Source organism: Carcharhinus amblyrhynchos, chromosome 20 (genome assembly GCF_965287045.1).
Source record: "Carcharhinus amblyrhynchos chromosome 20, sCarAmb.v2.hapA, whole genome shotgun sequence".
NCBI lineage: Eukaryota > Metazoa > Chordata > Chondrichthyes > Carcharhiniformes > Carcharhinidae > Carcharhinus > Carcharhinus amblyrhynchos.
Genome location: NC_137343.1, coordinates 1437871 through 1455258, shown reverse-complemented (window position 1 = coordinate 1455258; position 17388 = coordinate 1437871). Strand labels below are relative to the sequence as shown.

Sequence of the window (17388 nt, the reverse complement as noted above, 5' to 3'; positions counted from 1 at the left end):
AGATGGTCCTGAGATGACCCCACAGCTGGCTCTGCTATTCAATAAAATCCTGTGATTCGATTTTGGTCCACTTTTCTGTTTCACCCACCCCCTGCCCAATGTACGCATCATACATAATTTGGTCCCCTCATCCAAGTCATTAATACAGATCATAAATAGTCGAAGCAGAATTGAAATATAAAGGAGGAATGTTTTGCTCCAGTTGCACACAACATTGTTCAGATCCATGTCTGGATAACTGCATACAGTTTTGGTCTCCTTATTTAAAAAGTGGATTTAATTCCATTAACAGCTCAAGAAGATTCACTCAGCTGATTCCTGGGATGAGGAAGTTGAATCTTTTGAGAAAAGGTTCGCTCCTATATCCATTGGCGGTTAGAAGAATGAGAGATTATCTTATTAAAACATACAAAACCCTGAGGGGACTTGACAGGGTGGATGCTGAAAAGATGTTTTCCCTTGAGGGTGAGATTAGAACTAGTAAACAATTTACAAGTAAAGGTTCGCTGATTTCAGATGGAGATGAATTTTTTTTTCTTTATATCCCAGAGCATTCTGAACCTTTGGATCACACTTCCACAGAGAATAATAAAGGCAGGGTCACTGAGTATTTTTTAAAGCATAGATCGATTCTTGTCTGCAAGGGAATCAAAGGGTACTTGGAACCCTTTACTGTATTGAAGTCAAAGTCAGATCGACTATGATTTCATCAAAAGATAGAGCTGGCTCGAGGGGACAAACGGTCTGCTCCTGTTCTGAATTTGTATGTTTGTATGATTCCATTCTCTCTGCTGCCAGTTGGCTAGCCAATCCTCTATCCATGTTAATGTTACTGCCTACACAATTATGAAATTTATGAAATAACCTTTGCTGTGGCACTTTAGCGAATGTCTTTTAGAAAGACAAAAATGTCTTTTCGAATCACATCTGCAGGTTGTTACTTTCTCAAATAATTTTCAGGTATTAAATCAAACAATGCATTAGGGAAGCCAAATGCAGACTGTCTGACAAAGCGGTTACCCGTTTCTATTCAATCCACAAACATGACTCCAATCTTCTAGAGACCTGCCATTCCGATTCTGTTCTGATCTCAAGCTGACCTTCGTGCCATCAGCATGCTGCAGTATTCTAGTGAGGCACAATGTAGGCTTGAGGAACAGCAACTTGTCTTTCAATCAGGCACTTGATAGCCTTCTGGATTTAACATTTAGTTCAACAATTTCAGGCTATGATCTCTGCTCACTGCTATTTGTTTCCTTTTCTTTGCATGAGTCAGTCCTAACCTTATTTTTCTCATCTTTGCTTTCAGACAGCATTTGTTTCTTGTCCTGATATTTGCATCTCCTCTTGGACTAACTTGTGTTTGGCTCTGCACTTCCAAATCATGTGTCATTTAATGTCTCCCACTTCCACACTAACAGGCTTTTTCCCTTTCAACTTTTCCCACCCTCCCCCATTACATACAAACATAGAAAATAGGAGCAGGAGGCCATGTAGCCCTTAAAACCTACTCCGCCATTCATTACAATCATGGCTGGTCATCCAACTCAGTAGTCTGATCCCAAATTCCCACCATATCCTTTGAGCCCACTTTGCTTTAAGTACTATATATATATATAAAAACTGCTTCTTGAAAACATTTTGTTTTAGCCTCACCTACTTTGTGGTAGCGAATTTCACAAGCTGACTACTCTGAAGAAATTTCTCATCTTTGTCCTAAACAGTCTACCATGTATCCTCAGACCGTGACCTCTGGGTCTGGACACCACCATCATCAGGAATATCCCTGCCTGGCCCTGTTAGAATTTTGTATGTTTCCACGACATTCCCCCCCTCATTCAGTCATGTACCAATCAACTCAAGAACAGCTTCTTTCCTGCTGCGGTCAGACATTTGAATGGGCCTACCTCACATTAAGTTGATCTTTCTCTACACCCTAGCTATGACTTAACACTACATTTTGCACTCACTACTTTCCTTCTCAATGAACTGTATGCTTTGTCTATATAATACTTTTCACTGTATACTAATACATGTGACAATAGTAAATCAAATCATTCTTCTGAACTCCAGCAAATATAATCCTAACTGGCTCATTCTACCTAATTAAAAGATATTAGGTTCCTAACTTTTTCTAGCTCTAATGAAAGGTCACAACCTGAAACTGTTCCCTCTCCACAAATGGTGCAAGACCTGAGTAGTTTCAGCATTGTTTTTCTTTTAGCTTCTCAAGCAAATCTACCCTTCAATGAAGTCACAACTGATTTGTGTCTCATGTCTGTCTTGTCTTAGTTACATTATCTGATACTATCCTTGTATAACAAAAATCAACTTCAAATCCTAAACTGATTCTCAGTTTCAACAGCTTCTTGGGGCAAAGATTACAGATTTACATTACCCTTTATGTAAACTGCTTTCTGACTTCACTCCTAAAGGATGAAGGTTTAACTTTCAGGTTATGGTCCTTTGTTCTGGATCACCAGAAGAAATCATTCTCTCTCTCTACCCTATTAACTGCTTCAACACTTCAGTTAGATTACAACTTATTTAATAAAAACCTAATGGAATTTGCATACCTGTAGCACTAGCATACACTACTCTTGCCTTTGGCAATTTGTTCTGCAATTCCAGTACAGCCAGACCTGTTTTTGTGGGTTTTGAGGAACCAACCGGAGACAAGTTTTTAGCTTTGTGGCATTCATCAAACACTATCTGAAATAATTCAGTCAAGGCTATTTTTAATTAATGGTAACAGAATTACTATGTGACCAGCTTCAGGAAACTATAACCAAGTTTGATTTTATGGTTCAGAACCAAACGTTGAAGCAGTTTCACTGTGGTAGCAACAGTAAGTCAAAGGTTTCCTTCAGCTTACTGTGTCACTAGTCAATTCACCATGAAACATGGTACCTGCAGTGCCCACCACAGTGAATGAATGCATGTAGCTTCACTCGGATGTTTAAGATTCACACAAAATCATGAGGCGCTGCAATTCTTTGAATTCTACTTCAACAGACAACGAGGATTTGCATAGCGTTGTTAATATATACCTACGCATTGTAGAGATTCAAAGAAACTGACATCAAGCCAAAAGATGATAATCTGAGGTGAGATGACCAAAGGGCTGGGTTTTGAGCGGAGTATTGAGAAATTTTCTTTGGTTTGGAAGAAATTTAAGAGAGCGCTTGGTAGCTGAAGGCAGCAAGAAGTGAAATGCAAAAAAAAACACTCGAGTCAGAAGCGTAGAATGTTTGATGGCGGATAAAGTCATAGCAGCAGAAATCAGGAAGGGGAAACGGAGGAATCAAGACACAAAACGGGAATTAAAAATCAGAGGTCTGGTGCTAAGCACAAGTTTGACTTTGTGCAACATATAGGCAGTAGAGAACAGGCAGGACAGGAGACCAGCTCAGATAACTTGACACAAGCCTGGGCCAGACAAAGGCAGATGTGATGGTTTCAGTATCAAATGAGTAAAGATGGACATCACAATTGAGGTAGGAATAAATGGTGTTTGTAGTAGAGACACTATAGGATAAACTGCTCTGCTCAAGTTGGAGAAGGACAGGGGTAACTAAAAAGCGACCGGGGTGAGGACACACAAAAATTTCCAATCTTTATAAGAGGTAAGCTCATCAAAAACTGGATGACAGACAGGAGGTTCGACAATAGGCAGTGGTAGGGTTAAGAGATATGTGAAGTGACAGAGCCAAGTGTCACCATGTGAAAGCTGAACCCCTATCTTTTGACGTGGAAACGCTGGTGTTGGACTGGGGTAAACACAGTGAGAAGTTTCACGACACCAGGTTAAAGTCCACAGGTTTATTTGGTAATACAAGCCATAACTTTTGGAGTGCTGCCCCTTCATCGGGTAAGTGGGAGTTGTATTCACAAACAGGGCAAAAACACAAACTCAATTTACAAAATAATGGTTGGAATGCAAGTCTTTACAAATAATCAAGTCTTAAACTTACAGACAGTATGAATGGAGAGAGGATTAAGTACAGGTTAAAGAGATGTGTATTGTCTCCAGACAGGACGGTTAGTGAGATTATGCAAGCCCAAGCAAGTGGTGGGGGTTACAGATAGTGTGACATGAACCCAAGACCCCAGTTGAGGCCATCCTCACGTGTACTGAACTTGGCTATCAGTCTCTGCTCAGCAACTCTGTGTTGTCGTGTGTCGTGAAGACCGCCTTGGAGGATGCTTACCCAAAGATGAGAGGTCAAATGCCCGTGACCGCTGAAGTGTTCCACGACAGGAAGAGAACATACTTGCCTGGTGATTGTTGAGCAGTGTTCATTCATCTGTTGTCGTAGCGTCTGCACGGTTTCCCTAGTGTACCATGCCCTGGGATGTTCTTACCGCATGGGGGTACCATCCGCCGGGTACACAGTACATCCACTTGGCCAACGTTGTCTACCTGACAGTGTATCAGGTAGACGTTGGCCAAGTGTATGTGCCATGTACCCAGCGGATGGTACCCCCACGAGACGACGACATCCATGTCAATGATCCAGCACATCTTGCAGAGGTTACTGTGGCAAGGCTGTGTGCGCCGTGGTCACTCTTCTCCTGAAGGTTGGGCAGTTTGCTGCGGACAATGGTCTGTTTGAGATTGTGCTGTTGTTCGAAGGCGAGAAGCGGGGGTGTCAGGATGGCCTTGAAGAGATGTTAGTCTTCATCAATGACATGTTGAAGGCTCCAGAGATGATGTTGTAGCTTCTCCCCTCCAGGGAAGTACTGGACGACGAAGGGCACTGTCTGCCGTGTCCCGTGCCTGCCTTCCAAGGTTGGTGCGGTTCCCTGCTGGAACCGTCGATGGTGAGTCGAGCGCCATATTCTGTTCTTACGAGGGCATCTTTCAGCCTCTGAAGGTATCTGTTGCAATCCTCCTCATCTGCACAGTTCCTTTGTGTACGGAGGGCTTGTCCATTGGGGATGGCATCTTTAACGTGTTTAGGGTGGAAGCTGGAGAATTGGAGTATCACAAGGTTATCCTTGGGCTTGCGGTACAGTGAAGTGCTGAGGTGACTGTCCTTGATGGAGATGCGTGTGTCCAAAAATGCAACTGATTCCAGAGAATAGTCCACGGTGAGTCTGATGGTGGGATGGAACTTGTTGATATAGTTGTTTCAGGTGATTGTTCACCATGAGTCCAAAGGAAGAAAGTGTCATCGATGTATCCTCCATATACACAGCGATCTGCTCAGATGAGGAGGATCTCAACAGACGTCTCTGAACGCTGAAAGGTGCCCTCATAAGAACAGGATATGGCGCTCGACTCATCGATCGATGGTTCCGGCACGGCATGGCAGGGAACTGTGCCGACCTCCTTGGAAGACGACAGGCATGGGACACAGTGGCAGAGTACCCTTTGTCGTCCAGTACTTCCACGGAGCGAAGCTACATCGTCTTCCCGGGAGTCTTCAACAAGTCATTGAAGAAGACAAACATCTTGCCAAGGCCATCCCCACACCTCCTCTTCTTGCCTTTGAACAACCATACAAGCTCAAAAAGATGACTGTCACAGCAAACTACCAGCCTTCAGAAGAACAGTGACCACAACACCACACAACCTTGCTACAGCAACCTCTGCAAGACGTGCCGGATCATCAACACATATGCCACCGACTCGCATGGGCTCACCATCCGCCGGGTATGCACCTGCAACTCAGCCAACATTGTCTACCTGATGTGCTGCAGAAAAAGATGTCCCAAGCACAGTACACTGGGGAGACCATGCTATGACAATGGATTAACGAACACCGCTTGACAATCACCAGGCAAGCCTGTTCTCTTCCTGTTGGGGAACACTTCAGTCGTCATGCGCATTCGGCCTCTGATCTTCGGGTAGCATTCTCCAAGGCAGCCTTCACCACATACAATGCAGAGTTGCTGAGCAGAGACTGATAGCCAAGTTCCGCACACAAGGATGGCCTCAACTGGGATCTTGGGTTCACGTCACACTGTCTGCAATCCCCACCATTTGCCTGGGCTAATTGTCCTGGCTGGAGTAATACACATCTCTTTAAACTGTGCTTCACCCTCTCCCCCATTCACATTGTCTGTACCTTTAAGACTTGATTACTTGTAAAGACTCGCATTCCAATCATTATTTTGTAAATTGAGTTTCAGTCTTTATATGCCCTGTTGGTGAAATGAACTCCCACTCCCCTGATGAAGAGGCAGCGCTCCAAAAGCCAGTGGCTTGTGCTATCAAATAAACCCATTGGACTTTAACCTGGTGTTAAGACTTCTTCCTATATCTATGGACAGTGCCTTGAAATGACAGCATGCCAGAGAAGAAAGTGGGTAAATCATGTATCTACAGAAGTCTTCAAAGCTGGCAGGGGTGGGAACTGGAACAGAAAGCAGCAGAGAATAATGCAGGCAACCTTATGAAGAGTCAGAGTAAGGAAGAGAAAAGGGATCTTCTCTTCTGAAACAGAAGATGAATAACCATGCACTTCATAATTAAGCAAAATAGGTAACTCTGAAGCAGCTTTTTAAACTTTTATTAAATACATCTTTGTGCAAAATAGACATTTTGATTGCAAAATATCATTTGCAGAGGCAGGCCTGTAGCAATACAGCACCAGCTAAATCTAAATTTTTGCACAGCCAGAAAGGATACAACTCCATCAAAATCTTCACCACACCAGTGCAGAAGTTGCTTTAACCTGGTTTTATATTTTCCACCGGATTGGCTTTCACCAATGAGCGAAGAGTATGTTGCAAAAATTACACCTTTCTTTACGCTTCCATTTTGTTTCGAAGATATTTTTCCGTATTTGAACTGAAAAAATAGTGTAAACAATTATATTGTTAAAATAGGCTGAATCACATTCATAATCACAAAATTTTCCTCCTGCCAAAGTAATGTCACAGCAATGCTGCAGCAGCTCTAACCAATTCCAGCATTTCCATTACTGCATGGCAGAATCCAAGACAGAACAAAAAACTGGAGTATACAAAACAAATGGGAAGGATGGAGATGAAGTTAAAAAAAGTCGTTGTAGAATTTTTAATTCAACTGTAAGCATTTTAGATAAAATATTGGTTCAAAAATAATAAAACTAGTGCTTCCCCAGAAATAAGCTTATACAGTACATTTTAATCAGCATCCTAGTGTGACTAAAAACATAAAAATTCCACCCAAGTTGAATCACTGGAGCAGCACAAAATGCAGGGGGGGTGGGGAGGAGCCCAATTCCCTTCCAGGCACCCCCCCTCCCCCCCACCCCACCTCTAAATACCTTGCCCTTCCATCGAACAAAAACTTCCAATCTTCTCTTCTACATTTTTCTGGTGGAGAATTGCTGCCAAAAGGGCAAATCACCCTCTAGTACCTGCCCAAGATAGGGAGGCAGCAATTCAATGGAATCACATGCTACAGGGAATACTGCTAGTAAAGTCTGCAGGAAGTGTCAAGTTCAATTCCTGGTCTGCACTGGATCAGCTGATCTAAGTAATAACTGTAATAATACTTGTGTGTCAGCCATCATTCAATTGGGAACATTCACTGAAGTCAGAAAGTTATTGTTTGAAGTCCCATTCCAGGGCTCAAACACAAAAATCAAAGCTGATACCTCAGTGTGGTAATGAAGGAGTTCGGCTTTGTTGGGGGTGCCATCTTTCAGATCAGATGCTAAAATGAGGATCCATTAGCCTTCAGTGCCATAAAGGATCCCATGGCACTACTTCATACAAGAGTAGCTGAGTTACCTTTTGTAACCTGATCAACATATATTCCACAATCAACACCATAAAAAGATATCTGGTTATTAAAACACTGTGGGGGCTTGCACTGCACAAATAAGCTATGTTTCCTACAGTTCAACAGTGGCTACACATCAAAAGTACACCATTGATTGTCAAGCACTTGGGAACATCTGGCAGTTGTGAAAGGCACCATCATAATAAGAACATAAAGAACATAAGAAATAGGAGCAGGAGTAGGCCATCTAGCCCTTCGAGCCCTTCAAGGACAAGTCTTCATTGTTTTACATTTAGCTTTAAGTGTCCCCACATGAGAAATGGGTAAATCAGTCAGGGTTTTGTTAATAATCATTATCCATTCCATTGTGTTTAAGTTGCGTTTGCATGTATAGATTAGAATCAATTAAAATATACCCACACCCACTTGAACAAATAATCAATTTATAATCACAAACAGAAAATGTTGGAAATTCTTCACAGATGTTGCCCAATTCACTGAGTGAAACATTATCCATATTCAGATTTGAGTTTAAACTATCCTTAAAAACAGTCAATGGCTCTGTGGCCAACCTTTGGGGAAGTATTCCAAAGGCTCACTGCCCTCTGCAAGCAAACTTTCTTCTCAACTGTCTTAAATAGACAACAACTTATTTTGAAAACAGTGGCACCCAGTTAGAGGTTCTCCACAAGAAGAAACACCTTTCCCACATCCACTTGTAAAGGCCCTCAGGACCTTAAAAGTTTCAATCAAGTCACCTATTACTATTCTAAAATCCAATGGATACAAGCCCAGTCTGTCCAAATTTTCCTCAAAAGACAACCCTTTCATCACAAGTATTAGTCTAGTGAACTTTTCACTGAACTGCTTCTAACACATTTATATTCGTCCTCAACGAAGGAGGCTAATACTGTGCACAGTACTCCAGATGTGGTCTCACCAATGCCTTCTATAACTGAACTGCCATGCCCAAAAGATATGCTGGTTAAGTGCACTGGCTAAATTCTCCCTCAGGGTACCCTAACAGGCAGAGTGTGGCGAATGGGGAATTTTTACAGTAACTTCATTGCAGCGCAAGCTTACTGGTGACACTAATAAACTTTCAACTTTCCCTATTGTTGTATTCAATTCTCCTCACAATGAACAATTAACATTGTTCCTTTCCTACTTACTTGTTGTACCTGTACGCTGACCTTTTATGATTCATGCATGAGGACACTTACACCCCTCTGCTTCTCAAAGCTCTGTAATCTCACACCATTTTAGGTAATATGTTTCTTATTTTTGCTGCCAAAATGGATAATTTCACATTTTCCCACATTATACTCCATTTGGAGAGATTTCCCCCACTCACTTCAGCTCCTTATGTAGTCTTCTTACGTCTTCTTCATAATTTACTTTCCTACCCATCATCTGCAAATTTAGCTACCATACCTTTGGTCCCTTCATCCAAGTCATTTATGTGAATTGTAAAAAAAAAAATCAGGTCCCAGCACTGATCCCTGTGATATATCACTTCTTAAAGCTTAAAAACCAGAAATAGCCCCATTTATGCCTACTATTTCCGATAGCTAGCCAATCTTCTATTCATGCCAATATGTTAGCCCCTACATCATGAACTTTTATTTTATGTAGTAACCTTTGATGCAACAACTTATTAAATGCCTTCTGGAAATTTAAGTACAGTACATGCAACAGTTCTCCTTTATCTTCAAGCACATTACTTCCTCAAAGATCTCAAATAAATTGGTTAAACAAAAATTCCTTCTCAAACAGCCATGTTGACTCGACATACTTCATGTTTGGGCACTGAGATATTTATTACTGCAATAAGCATTTATAAATTAAAAACTGCTGACAAGTCATTTTTTAAGGAAGCATCAATTTGCATATCATTAAAATTAAGCAATAATATCTCCAAGCCAAAACTTGGTGTAACGTAATAGTTACTGGCTGCAGAGTGACAGGGTGCAGCCTTCATCGGCATTCCCAATTCCAGATCGAAAGAGGAACATTCCATGGAGAAAAATATCCCCTCAGGTCAGGATAAGTTAAGTCCACCCAGTCCTTCTAATGGGTGATTCAAAGGGCCAGAAACAGAAACAAGAGATAATTAATGAGATATTTTTGGGTGGATGGGTGCATTAATAGGCTCACTGGGATGGCAAAAAGGAATACGTACATTGCTAAAATTTACATGTTGTGTAGATGAGAAAACAAGAAATAGACCAAATGATCAGCCGAGCCTGCTTCACCTCTCTAGGAGACCATGAAAAACATGCTAAATAAATGGACCACTGCTTTCGATATGAAGTACTGCCTTTACACAGAGGAATTGTTTAGTAATTTACCTTATTCAGCGCATGAACCTGGATATTTTTTGCTCCAATGTCTCTCAGGTCCCGTTCAGCATCATATTTCAAGTCATTGGATACACTAAACCTATAACAAGCACAAAATTTAACTGAAGCCAACTAAAGTACATCTGCTTTTAAGAATTTGAATAAATGCTGATTTAAACTTACCATAGAGATCTTTTTCTACCAAGAAGATAATTCTCAAAAATAATGCCAGCAATGGTCCTTCCTTTACCCACACCAGCACCGTCCCCTATCAGGAAGGCTGCACGATCCCCATTAGGGAGGAATGTTTCATGTTGCTACAGTTTAAACAATAAACGTATGTTTTGTTTAACAATAGCTGTACTAAATACTACAAATCCCCACAGAATGTTGAAAACAAGATGAAAGATCTAGTTATAGATTTTAAAGAAACAGCCAGTTACTGATGTTGTTCTTGTAAAGATTCATGTTGTGGACACTGAAATTGCTACTACCCACAAGTATCTGGGTATCAAAGTAGATGGGGCAGCACAGCAGTACTGCTGTCTCAGTGTCAGGGATCCAGGTTCAATTCCAGCTTTGGGTGGAGTCTGCACATTCTCCCTGTGTTTGCTTGGGTTTCCTCAGGATGCTCTAGTTTCCTCCCACAGACCGAGTCTGCGCAGGTTAGGTGGATTGGCCACGGTAAATTGATCCTTAATGTCCCAAGAATGCGTAGCTTAGGGGGATTAGCGGGATAAACATGTGGGGGGGATGGATGGGTTTACAAGGATAGTGCCTGAATAAGATACTCTGTTGGTGCAGACTCTATGGGATGAACTGTCTCCTTCTGCACCGTAGAGATTTTATGATTCTATTCATTGAATTGAAGGGAACAGTATAGAGACAAAATTATACTATCTCAGAAATTTGAACTTTTGTGTCGATCTTACAATCGTGAAACGTCTACACAGCTGTAGTTAAGTGCTATCTTTTTCAGATATTTGACCTGACACGACTATTTTAGGAATGCAGGCTCTTTAAGAATACTATTGAACCAGGCACGAACAATGAGAATCACCCTCAAAATTGTAGTTGGACACATTCAGGGGAAAGGCCCTTTTCTAGAAGGAATTTTAATAAGAGTTTGATGCTTGGATCAGGATATGTGCTTAAGGTGGGAGTCGCTGACTGATTATTTTAATGCATTGAAATAGTTCTTAATATATCTTAAGGATAGAACTGTGTCATTGGTCATTTTTTTTTAAGCATTATTCAATTATGTATTTTATTAACAGTGTACCCAAAATAAATTTCTAAATGGATATCAATGAAATGTATTGAGTATCAATTTATTTCAGCAAAGCTAATGTTTTTAAAATCCAATACCTGAGCAGCATAGGTGATTGCTTCCAGCTGCAAGGCAGAAAGCCAACCACTGTCAATCGTCTCCTCTTGTACAGTCAGCCGATACCAAACATCAGGTGGTGTTACACTGGACAAAGAACTCGTCTCCACAACTGGATCAGGATGGCGCAAACCAACCTTCACTGTTAACAAAAGACATTTGAGGTTGTAAACAATTACATACAGGTTCGTTGTTAAACTGAATGCAATTAACTAAACTTCTTGGATAACTGATTTTTTTTTTAAAATCACATGGCAAAATAGAATTTGCATTTAGAAAATTATCCTCTGTCATATTTGGGGCACTTCACTAAAATCCATAAAAAGCACCCTCAGGCTATATTATTATAAGAATCAACATTTCAACCACAAGCCATAAAGAGAAAAGGGTAACTTTTGAGGTGTTTCCTCATTTTCAGAAAACTGCGCATCCCAATGGTTAAATGTAATTCTTTACTGACCACCAGCTCTATGTTTCCAGAATTGTTCAGAAGAACATAAGAACTAGGAGCAGGAGTAGGCCATCTGGCCCTTCGAGCCTGCCCCGCCATTCAATAAGATCATGGCTGATCTGTCGTGGCTCAGTTCCACATTCCCGCCCTCTCCCCATAATCCTTAATCCCCTCTCTTATCAAAAACCCATCAACCCTCTTCTTAAAAATATTTAGTGAGGTAGCCTCCACCACTTTAACGGGCAGAGAATTCCAGAGATTCACCACCCTTTGAGTGAAGAAGTTCTTCCTCAACTCTGTTCTAAACCGCCCCCCCTTTATCTTGAGGCTGTGCCCCCTAGTCCTACTGTCCTTTGAGCGGGAAGAGTCTCTCCACCTCTATCCTCTCCATCCCATTCATCATCTTATACGTCTCAATTAGATCTCCCCTCATTCTTCTAAACTCTAACGAGTACAAGCCTAGTTTATTCAGCCTCTCCTCATAGCTCAACCCCGGCATCAGCCTAGTAAACCTCCTCTGCACTCCCTCCAAGGCCAAAATATCCTTGCGTAAGTACGGCGCCCAAAACTGCGCACAGTACTCCAGCTGCAGCCTCACCAGTGCCCTATGCAGCTGCAGCAAGACCTCCCTACTTTTATATTCAATCCCCCTCGCTATGAAGGCCAGCATCCCATTCGCCTTCCTGCTGCACCTGCAAGCTGGGTTTTTGCGACTCATGCACAAGGACCCCGAGGTCCCTCTGCACCGCCGCCTGCTGCAGTTTTTCGCCACGTAAGTAATAATCCTTCCTACCATTATTCCTACCAAAGTGGACCACCTCGCACTTGCCAACATTAAATTCCATTTGCCACTTCCTGGCCCATTCGCCCAGCCTATCTAGATCCTTCTGCAGACTCTCCACACCCTCCGCACAATTTGCCTTTCCACCAATCTTGGTGTCATCAGCAAATTTCGACACCATACACTCGGTTCCCTCCTCCAGATCATCTATATAAATGGTAAATAGCTGAGGCCCCAGCACCGACCCCTGAGGCACTCCACTAGTCACCAACCGCCAATCCAAATAGCACCCATCGACCCCCACTCTCTGCCTATTTGACAACCAGTCCTCTATCCACGCTAACACCCTACCCCCAACTCCATGTCCCCTGACCTTCTGCAATAACCTCTTGTGAGGTACCTTGTCAAACGCCTTCTGAAAATCAAGACAGACCACATCCACCGGCTCTCCTTTATCCACCGCCCTAGACACATCCTCATAGAACTCCAGTAAATTTGTCAGACACGACTTCCCCTTAACGAAACCGTGCTGCGTCTGCTCTATCAAGCAATTCCCCTCAAGATGCCTCGCTATTTCCTCCTTGATGACGGATTCTAACATTTTACCTACAACAGACGTTAAACTAACCGGCCTATAATTCCCTGCCTTTTGCTTGGCACCCTTCTTAAACAACGGCGTAACATTAGCCGCTCTCCAATCTTCCGGCACTTCCCCGGAATCCAACGACGTCTGGAAAATAACCACCAAGGCATCCACTATCACCTCCGCCATTTCTTTCAGAACCCTCGGATGCATTCCATCCGGTCCTGGGGACTTGTCCACAATCAGCCCCTCCAGTCTGTCGAGCACCACCTCTCTAGTAACAGTAATGTCATCGAGACCCTCCAGTCCTACCACCGTTCCATCTCTAACACCCGGCAAATTATTCATGTCCTCCTCCGTGAAGACCGAAACAAAAAAGTTATTCAAGACCTCAGCCATTTCCCCATCCCCTACCACTAAGTCCCCCTTCTCATCGTCTAAGGGTCCAACGTTCACCCTAGCCAGCCTCTTCCTTTTTATATACTTAAAAACACTCTTGCTGTCCTTTTTTATATTTAGCGCTAGCCCAGCTTCATAGTTTATCCTACCCTTCTTAATCAATTTCTTTGTCAATCTTTGTTGACATTTAAACCTCTCCCAATCCTCTTCTCGCCCACTACTCTTAGCTACTCTAAACGCCTCCGCTTTTAATTTAACACTTTCCTTCACCTCCTTCGTTATCCACGGCTGATTACCTCTCCTCCTATGGTCCTTTTTGACCATCGGAAGAAATTTCTGCTGAGCACCAAGAAAGATCTCCTTAAAAATCCTCCACTGCTCCTCAGCAGACCTACCTTCCAACGCGCTCCCCCAGTCCACATTCGCCAATTCCCCTCTCATCCTACCGTACTCCCCTCTGTTCAAATAAAGGACGCGTGTCCAGGAACCCACTTTGTCGTCCTCCATCTGCACCAGAAACTCCACCAAACAATGATCACTCTCCCCAAGAGGATCCTTCACCGCAAGGTCCCTGATTCTACCCACCTCATTACATAACACCAGATCCAAAACAGCTCGCTCCCTCGTCAGCTCCAACACACACTGTTCAAGGAAACTATCCCGGCAGCATTCCAAGGACTCCTCCTCGAGCCCACTGCGTCCAACATGGGTCGACCAATCAATACGCAGATTGAAATCCCCCATAATTACGGCCGTCCCATTCCTGCACGCTGCACTTATTTGCGCGTTAACAGCCCGCCCCACCTCCAGATCATTATTCGGGGGCCTATAGACGACACCCACCAGCGTCTTCCTCCCTTTGCTGTTCCTAATCTCTACCCACAACGATTCCGCTTTCTGCTCTTTGGCTCCAATATCATCCCTTGCTACCACCCTGATGCTATCCTTAATCAGCGGAGCTACGCGCCCCCCCCCCCCCACCCCCCCCCTTCCTAAACACTTGATACCCCTGGACATTCAGCTCCCAGTCCCTGTCACCTTGCAGCCACGTCTCTGTAATGGCCACCAGATCATATCCATTTGTGTCGATCTGCGCCACCAGCTCATCCACTTTATTCCAAATGCTTCGTGCATTCAGATAAAGTGCCTTCATCCCAGCCTTCCCCTGGACCCTATTCATACTCACGCCCCCTACTCCCTTTGTTATTGGGACATCCTCGGCCTCCACCCTTACCTGTACCCTCTCCTTAACTTTAGGCCTCGTAACGTCACCTACCCTCGCACCCTCCCCCCCCCCAATTAGTTTAAAGCCCTGTCTACAGTCCTCTTTACACGATTCGCCAGCACTCTGGTCCCAGCACGGTTCAGACCAACCCCATCCCGCCCGAACAGGTCCCACCTACCCCATACTGGTGCCAATGCCCCATAAATTCAAACCCATTCCTCCCACACCAATCCCTGAGCCACCCATTCACTTCCTTAATCCTAACAACCCTACGCCCGTCTGCACTCGGTTCAGGCAGTAGCCCAGAGATGACCACCTTGTCGGTTCTACTTTGTAATTCCATTCCCAGCTTTTCATACTCCTTCCCCAGATCCTCAGTTCGCATTTTGCCTACGTCATCGGCACCCACATGAACCACAACGACCGGATTCTCACCCTCCCACTCCAGGTTCATCTGCAGCCCAGATGCGACATCCCGGACCCGAGCACCAGGCAGACAACACACCCTTCTGTGCACTTTGTCATTGTGACAAAGGACAGTGTCAATACCCTTCACCCCACTATCCCCAATTACAACTACGTTCCTTTTCACCTTCTCTTTGCCTATGCCCTGCTGCATCACTGTACCATGTGCAGTTTGCTCACCGACCTCACCTCCCTCGTCCTTGTCCAGACTGGAAGCAAGAACCTCAAACCTGTTATGCAGCTTGAGAGGCTGAGGCCTCCTCTCCCCACCCTCCTTCCTCCTCTCAGCAGCCCCCTCTTGTTCCTGACCCTTAGAGTTAGCCAGTCTAGGGGGGGTGGATGTCTCTTGCACCCCGTTGACAATGGCACCCTTTCTCCCCCTGATGAGCCTCAGCATCTGTAGCTCAGAGGCCAGCTCATCTACCTTGAGCTGGAGCTCCTCCAGCAACCTGCACTTACTGCAGACATGGTCACCGGGGAGGACCCTGGGGTCCACCAGTTCCCACATCATACAGAAACCACACATCACATGCCCCTCCATTATTCACTGTAGTAATATGGAAAACTTCCACTCAAACTCACCTGGCCCTTTTTCTCTCAAGCCGTTTTGATATTAAGCCCTAATAGCTCACTGTACTTCCCTCTCACTCCACTGCCCGCTCTGACACTGCCCGCTGTCGAGACCAGGCCTCCTTTTAAACCTGGCGCTGATTTAAAGCTTGCTGGGCCACAACTCCTTCTAACCACTCCCTCAGAATTCTTAAAGCAGTAAATACAATAAATGCTTTAAACAGTTCTACAAAGAACAAAGTGCTTTAAACTTATTTAAACAGAGTTTTAACAGGTTTAACATATTTTAGTTTTCCAGCATTATGTGCATAACACTGGAAATATTATTTGTGTCACAAATAAACATACCTCAACACCGCAATGAAGTTACTGTGAAAATTACTGACACATTACCAGCATACAAGGCTATGGACCAAATGCTGGAAAATGGGATTACATTAGTGTCACGAGCCATGCTGATGTTACTTGTCAAGCCGGCTGAGATTTTCCAGCATTTCCTGTTTTTGTTTCAGATTCCAGCATTCGCAGTATTTTGTTTTTATTTCCATCTTAACACACAGGGTTTGCAAGAACACCAAGTGCATTCCTCATGGTAATGCCTTGACCAGAGTCAACTGGCTTGGCTGAATTTGAACAAAAGCTCAACAGTTAACCGGCAACGTCTCTACCAATCAGGGTGAAATTTCCAACCAATCAGCACTCCCTTTTCGTGAATTGCTGTGCCCTTTAGTATTGGTATTCTCAAAAACTGCCCTGGTGAGTGCAAGATCAAAAGCCTCAACACCATCTTTTTTTCAGCAAGACTAAATACTGCCCTTGCTTACATTTAGTTAATTTAGGAGAGGTCAGAAACCAGTTATATCAAAAGGTAAACAAAACTTACGTTGTAAAAAATGTGCCCAGTGTGAACGAAATTCTATTTAATGTGTCTTACTGACTAATCTAATTTCCATTCACTCAACTGCAATTAATTTCAGTGGAATTAGGTACCGCAGCCAAATTCAACTATGTAATTCCTAATGGAGCAATTATTACTTGAAAACAGACAGACAACTCAATTTAATTTTGAGGAAGGCAGCTTACACTTCATTGGCATATATTCAGCATACGTGTCTGCATGGCCCAATTCCTCATCATCTTCCTCCTCAGGCTCCTCTTCATCTTTCAGAGGTAATTTCTATGAATCATTTGAAATAAGAGATGAGTACAAGCTGAATCCATTTTTTTTCAGCCCAAGAACACCAAAGTAGAGCCATTTGATAACATCCAGAGAAACTGTTACATGAAGTGAAACTTTCACTTGACGGGCTGAAGAAAATCTAAGTTATTTTGAAAAAGTCTGAACTTTTACATGCATCAAATAATGTGGAATTGCCTCCCGCCAAGGAGTGCCAGATAAGACATTCCTCAGCAAGGGAGTTTTGCACATTTTATATACAAATGCACAGCACAAATCCTGACTTCA

General features: G+C 43.3%; 1 protein-coding gene across 2 annotated transcripts in view; it reads right to left on the bottom strand.

Moving 5' to 3' along the window:
• sbno1 (strawberry notch homolog 1 (Drosophila)) overlaps positions 1–17388 on the bottom strand; it is a 150871-nt gene that overhangs the window by 93039 nt on the left and 40444 nt on the right. For both annotated transcript variants that reach the window (XM_080207934.1, XM_080207935.1), the window contains 6 exons: positions 17007–17100; positions 11431–11591; positions 10246–10379; positions 10072–10162; positions 6638–6799; positions 2577–2712 (listed from right to left, as the gene is read on the bottom strand). In XM_080207934.1, coding sequence (XP_080064060.1) covers positions 2577–2712; positions 6638–6799; positions 10072–10162; positions 10246–10379; positions 11431–11591; positions 17007–17100 — 778 coding nt within the window. The remainder of the gene's footprint in view (positions 1–2576; positions 2713–6637; positions 6800–10071; positions 10163–10245; positions 10380–11430; positions 11592–17006; positions 17101–17388) is intronic.